The sequence below is a fragment of the Argentina silus genome, assembly GCF_951799395.1.
Source record: "Argentina silus genome assembly, chromosome: 6".
NCBI lineage: Eukaryota > Metazoa > Chordata > Actinopteri > Argentiniformes > Argentinidae > Argentina > Argentina silus.
In genome coordinates, this window is record NC_139660.1 from 6789190 (window position 1) to 6795788 (window position 6599).

A 6599-nucleotide genomic window follows, 5' to 3' on the forward strand; every position below is an offset into this window, starting at 1 on the left:
GGGCTATCTGTAAGGGGATCTCCTGGCTGCATCAACCCTGCTGGGCCCATACACAGGGAGCCCCACTCTGACAGCTAGCTAGCTGGGGGCCTTGGTGTTTTTCAGCCCAGCTCCAAGACCTAGAAATGAGCTACAAAAACAAGTCAAGAGAAGCTCTTCTGTAACCAATCTGCCATGCTTAATAGCCTACATATAACCAACCAAGCACAGTCAGCTTGGTGCAGTGTATTTAATCAGGTGTGTGAGTGAGGGGGAGGAGGGGCAAGGAGGGATGGAGGGAGGGAGTGGGGCTTTCTCTAGAGCAGGGCTGCCCCAGGGAGGTTGTGGTACAGACGAGAAGAAATGTTCATGTTTTCCAACAGAGCTGACTGTCAGGGGAGGAATGCTGGCTAAAATAATCCAGATGGACCCGCTCTGGAACTCTGTCACTCCATGTAATTCACCATTTAGCTGTTGGGGGGCTTATCTTGAAGAAATCTCTAGTGTGGTATACACAGCAATACTACAGCCGGAGCAGTGGGAAATGTTGGCCATCTAGTTGATATATCCACTCTAGACGTTTATCTTTGAATGAATGAATGGATGTTTTGTTTCACTTACCCCTAATGTGTTTCTCCAAGCAGAGACATCAACATGTGTCTATGAACATGATATACAGTAACAGTATCAGTGTACCAAGTGAATTTCAAAAAGTCTGTTGGCCTATGTTTCACTACAAGTGCATAGAAAGGTGACCCGTCATATGATTTGACTTTTAGGAAAGCACCGTTGCACTCAGCAAAGGCACGTCTCTTTGCCAGTCCACTGTTGTGGTCCTCTGTGTCTCAGTTGGTAGAGCATGGTGCTAACAATGCTTAGGTTGTGGGTTTGATTCCTGCTGTGACCATATATACTGAAATGTATGCACTCACTGCAATGTAAGTTGCTTTGGATAAGAGTGTCAGCTAAATGGCGTATGTTACTGTAATCCTATTGACCTGATGGGTGTTTCCCATAGAGGAGCTTCCAAAACTATTCCAGTAGATGGCATACTCATCCCATGCCATTCCCACTTGTTTCCACATTCCACATGGCTGTTGGCTTCCTGAAGGTCTCGGAACCCTCTACGATAGGCTACTTTCTGGCTTTGTAGATAGTGTAGACTCCATTAAACGGAGGCAGTGTTTCGATAACAGAGGCTCCAAATTAAAACAGAAAATTAGGTTACTGTGTAGAATGTTGACGAGTACATTTCATTGTTGTAAGGTTATTGTATGAGGTTTGGGCATTAGTTAGCGGGACGGAGCCCGTGTGCTTTCTACTGGCAACTGTACTGGATGACATAAGTGGTGGAGTGGATAGAAGTTGAATCATAGCTCCAAGCAAACAGAGGCCTACAGTATACGTTTATACAGCCGCTAATGCTGCTGTGATAGTGATCTACACACACACACACACACACACACACACACACACACACACACACACACACACACACACACACACTGAACTGCCCCCTTTAATTTCCACTAACAACACTGAATGCTCCCTTGCCTGTTTCAGGGATTTCATATAAAACTCGACCATGTCCCTTGCTTGTAGAGCTTTACAATATGAGCTTTAAAAAGCCTGCCTCTCCATGCCCTCTCTGCTTTATTGCCTTTTATGTAACAGTCCCTGTGGAGCAGTAAGAAAAGATGCTGTTACTTTTGGACATACTGTGTGTGGAGTTTCTGGTTGACAAATTGAAAGCAAATGCAGCCAGCAATGTTTATAGCAATTTTATCTGGCCTGGAAGAATGACATAAAGTGCTCACCTCAGACAAATGTGCACTCAACATGAGAGAATATCAACATGTAAAATATTTGACAACATTGAAGGGTAGGTACCCCTAGACTCTGATCTTGGGTCAGTTTGGGGTTATTCTACCTTATGGTTAACGTTTGGATAACAAGCTGATCTTAGATATTACCCTAGATCAAAATGACTTCTTGAAATAACCTTTATTTTCAGGTAACCTACAGGGATCTCTATAAGATGCTGCTGTCATATAAATATTAGTCCCCAAACCACCATAATCACCCCCTGTGACCTTTAGGATCAGTCCTGTCACTGTTAGATTTACTGTTAGGCCCTAACTTCAGCCGTAAACTGAATAAAACAGGCATCCATGCCTCTTGGCTCTGTAAATGGTCTTTGATTTTTATCTCCACTAGATATTTTATCTCCACTAGTTTCAGGTGCTCCATGGCATTGAGCCAGCCAGTGCACTGTTGCCATTCAGATGTGGATCAAATAACAAATGAAAATAAACTTCATCCCTTAAATCGGAGATTGCTCTGCACTACAATGCAGCGCATCTCATTTTGGGATATGATATAGAGGTAAAAATAAGGTAAAGTAAATTGATCACCATAATCTATAGAGGAAGCCGGATATGAAGATATAAATGAAAAGATCTGAATTGTGTACACACACCTGGTTGCAGGGATGACAGACTACTTCAATCATATCAAACCAAAGTTACCCTCTGAATCCAAACTCACGGTTCACGCTTCCCACGTTCACTTTTAGTGGCTATTATTACATATAGAACAAAAAAGTGATATGAGAATGTTTGATTTTTCACTTGAGTAAATGGTCTATTCATAGAGATGGTTATGCTTCCTGTTTTCACTACACTGTGGGGGTACCCACTACCCTGAAGATGTGGCAGTCCCTTTAAACTGTAACAGTTTAGAAAAGGTCCACTTTTATAGTTCCCTATAGTGTCAATGTACTGTATAATAGTCACTGTGGGTGGCCCCTACATCACCACCCCCCCTTTCTCTGCCTGTTTTTACTCTTACACAAAGCTGAAGGACATAATTAGGCCCATAACACACTCAAGAGGAGTTTATTCTGAAGTCAGCTACACTTTTTATTGTTCAGGAATGCAGTCATCTGACAGAAGTATACAAGCAGGCTGAATGTCTCTGATTAAGAGATGTATTATGGGTAGAAATGTTGTTGTACTTTAAGACTCTCCATGTGATTCTATCTGTCCCCTTACAGAGTGGAGGTGGTTGTTGTTGGATACAGACCTAAGATGAACTTGTACCTTTCAAAAAGTACCCTGATGCTTACCCTAACATTACCCTAATGTACCCCAAGCCTGTTTTTTGCAATTGGCCTATAGCTTGATATCAACCATTTTAGAATATGAAACAATAGATCCGCACCCAGGGTTTCTGAAACAGCAAGTTCCTGAAATCTTTGGTAGAATAGCTGGACTCAAGAATCCACAATCCAGAATCAGACTATTGATACATTACCTTCTTGTGAGTCTCCCTTCACTTCTCATCCCTACTGAACTTTCAATCTTTCCGGGTCTCCTCACTGAGGCAGGGATTCTCTCTGTGGTGTGCCCCTGTCCCTGTGCACGGCCTATCTATATTCAGTCTCTGTAATTACATAAATGTAATGTTTGTATTTATAGGCCGGGCCACAGGACTCTGGCAGTAGTTCCCCCCACAGCTGGAAAACATTGCATTCACATTCATATCGTAAACTTGTTAAACCTGATCTGCAGTATAGGATAGTAGGCCATAGGTCCTGCTCAGATGGTTGATGTGAAGGGACAGGCGTATAATATTTCTATAATAATGTTACAGTACTTGGTGTGACACTACACAGATGGCATGCTAGCTCCATTTTCCTTTCTTAAGATCCCTTAGCAGATGCAACAACCCTCCCAAAGAGAATTATACTAAGAGTCAAGAATTATGTTGTTCAATTAGTTTAATATGTACATTAAAATAAACTATTTACATTATATAAAACGATATTTACAAGGCAATAATACACTTACTCACAAAACAGAACAACAAGTCTTAATGCAAAAGACATTTAGCCCTTTGACAATCGTGTCACGTTGAGATGGACAGTCTGGCATGCACTCTTAAGACTAGAAAGACCCTGACTTCAAAATGTTATTCAACAGATAAATGCACACACAGAACATTCAATTCAAGCCTCTGGAGAAAGACTGAAAGGCAGTTTTAGATCAAAACATTGTCTTAAAAGCTTATTTCATGTCCTGTTTACAGTTATAACACATATATAAACTTTGCATTTTTAGCCAGTAGAAAATATGGCACTCGTAGGATACTTAAATGTTATAGAAGGCACTGTGGTGACTACCAAAATACATGATGGTAAAACAATGTTCTTCAGTATATTGTCTGATGATTCCAGTTGTGTCAGAGGTGTATTGTAGGGCCAGCCTGATATGTTGACCTGTATTCACAATAGCCAACGTCATGTAATGCACTTTTTAAAGCCTTTTTACAAATATCATCTGATGAAAAACAAAGTAGTACCAGCTACATGTTTCAAAATAGTATTTGCATATAGAATTGTACAATTTTGTCAAGTCTGACCATGTTCTCATGCTGTTTTCTTGTTCCAAACTTTTAAATAAACAAACAAATAAAAAATACATATTTTGGAGACATCTTTCTGGATGTTGTTTTGGATCGTTTTGCATAGTCCTCAATCGTATGTGATTTCTCACATGTGTCGCTTCATGTGCAGCGCGAGGTGGTCGGACCGAGAGAAGGCGCGCTCGCACAAATGGCACTGGAACGGTCGGTGGCCAGTGTGCTTGCGGAAATGGCGCGTCAGCTCGTCGCTGCGGGCGAATTTCCAGCCACAACCCTCCCAACTGCAATGGTATGGTTTCTCGCCTGATGAGAGAAAACAAGAAGAAACATGAGTATTGACAGCAAACACATTCTTACACAGAGACAAACATTTCGACTTTACAGCAAACATTAATACAGAGAGACAGGAGTGCGCCTTACCGGTATGCGTTCTGTGGTGCGCTTTCAAGTGCGAGCTCTTGGTGTAGGTTTTGCCACATCCAGCGAAAGTGCATGTGTGAGACGCTGTCCGCTTCCTCGGCCAGGACCGCCGACCCCTCTTTGGCTTTGTGTCCATCATCTCCAGAGGAGAAGACGGAGGAGTGAGCAGCACTCTTTGGTTGGTAGGCTGCATTCCCAGCGCGTCTTCGTACATGCCGAACTGGTGTGCGCCCTGGTACGGGTGCTGCATCTGAGGGGGTGGGTGGGAGTGCGGGTAGCCCGCTGCGGAGCGGTAGCTCTGGGGGAAAGTAATGGAGTGGCACATCTGGGTCTGACACTCGGAGCTCATCAGGTCATCGGGGCTGAGAGGCGGTGTCATGTTCCCCGCTGCCTGCGGAGAGTTGGCTAGTCTCGGCTGCTCGAAGGACATCATGCACGAAACGTTCCCCTCCTGCTTGATCTTTGGGCAGCTCTGCGGGACCATGCCCATAACAGGTCCGTAACTGTCCATGGAGGGTTCGACCTTGATGTTGTCTACAAAGTCCTGGTTTGGGAAAGCCGATGAGGTGACGAGGAATCTCCCGTGAATGTTGTTACCGGAGAGCTGATGGCAGAAGCTGGTGTCCACCTCGGAGCGCAACAGCTCGGCCATCAAGCTGTTGTACGGTGGAGGCGGGCTGCTCATCTCGGGCACGGTGTAGGTCGACTGGGGCATTCCGGTGTGGTACATATTGCCCGGGTCCGCTAGCCTGTAGTCGCCCCCGACTCCCGTCCCGGAAGACGGGCTGCTTTCTGTGCCAGTGGTGTTAGAGAGAATAAACTCCAGATCCAAGAACTTTCCGAGTTCCTCTTCGTCTTTTCTGCCCAGGCAGTGGTCCATGCCCTGCGCAACATCAGCCACAGCGCAGCTGGAATGCACCGACCTGTCCATATCGTTCTTCCACCTCTGCAATATAAGAAATGCCAGTTTAGTGAAAAGAAAAAAAACAAGCTAGGCTACAATCAAATGGCACATGAACTTTAGATGCATTAAACACATTTAGTATGCTACATTATACATAATGAGGATTTGATTAAAAAAAAGTTACAGTAAGAAAATATGCTACATATTGTTTCACACCTGAAGCAAATAAGACCCCTGAGCAATATATATATATATATATAAATACACTACACTTACATTTTCCCAGCATTTTTCCTTTTGATTCGCAAATGTGGAGATTGATGGTAAAATGGTCCCGCTTGAGGCCATTTCCATATGTTGTAATGGCAAAAAAGCTTTTCTCTTGAATAAAAAACTTTTTCTCTGTCTTGAATATCAGCAAAGAAGCGATGTAGAGTCCAGCCGTGAAACTATTTGTAGTAGTAAACCACTACTTCTCCTGCACTTATGAAGTAGTTTTCAAAGTCATATGCAAGTTTGATTGGTAGGAGTTCCTACCTTATAAATATTGTAGCTAAAAGCTGGACCAATTGTACGAAGCTGAGGAAACGGGAAACACGCACAGAAAAAAACTACTAAATTTAGCCCTGGTATATAAAGCCTTGTTCCCAGCGAGAGCTGCAGTCTTTGCTTTCCCTCCTGAGCTGCTGGTGCGAGCCTCTTAAACCTTTTGGAAGCTCCCTCTGTACAAGCCCCTCCTGCCCCGGAGTCATAGAAACGCGTTTAACAAGTTTGGCCACCGCCCCTTCAGAAAATAATCTAGTAAGCAATTAACACGTTGTTATGACATAAATATGGTAACGACACCGAGAGGTGCACGCACGCACAGAGT

General features: G+C 43.6%; 1 protein-coding gene across 1 annotated transcript; it reads right to left on the minus strand.

Moving 5' to 3' along the window:
• Positions 1-3748: 3748 nt before the first annotated feature.
• Positions 3749-6385, minus strand: klf2a (Kruppel like factor 2a). Its single transcript, XM_083671869.1, has 3 exons — positions 6005-6385; positions 4825-5770; positions 3749-4707 (listed from the first exon to the last, which is right to left on the minus strand). Exons 1-3 carry the CDS (start codon positions 6080-6082, stop codon positions 4532-4534), a joined length of 1200 nt encoding a protein of 399 aa, XP_083527995.1. The 5' UTR covers positions 6083-6385; the 3' UTR covers positions 3749-4531.
• Between the last annotated feature and the right edge of the window lie 214 nt (positions 6386-6599).

Bases quoted from the DNA above. Each gene is read 5' to 3' on its own strand.
- klf2a (XM_083671869.1), bottom strand. From the start codon at position 6,082: ATGGAAATGGCCTCAAGCGGGACCATTTTACCATCAATCTCCACATTT. The intron at 5,771-6,004 runs GTAAGTGTAGTG...CTTATATTGCAG, and splicing joins AGGAAAAATGCTGGGAAAAT to AGGTGGAAGAACGATATGGA. The intron at 4,708-4,824 runs GTAAGGCGCACT...TTCTCTCATCAG, and splicing joins GCACCACAGAACGCATACCG to GCGAGAAACCATACCATTGC.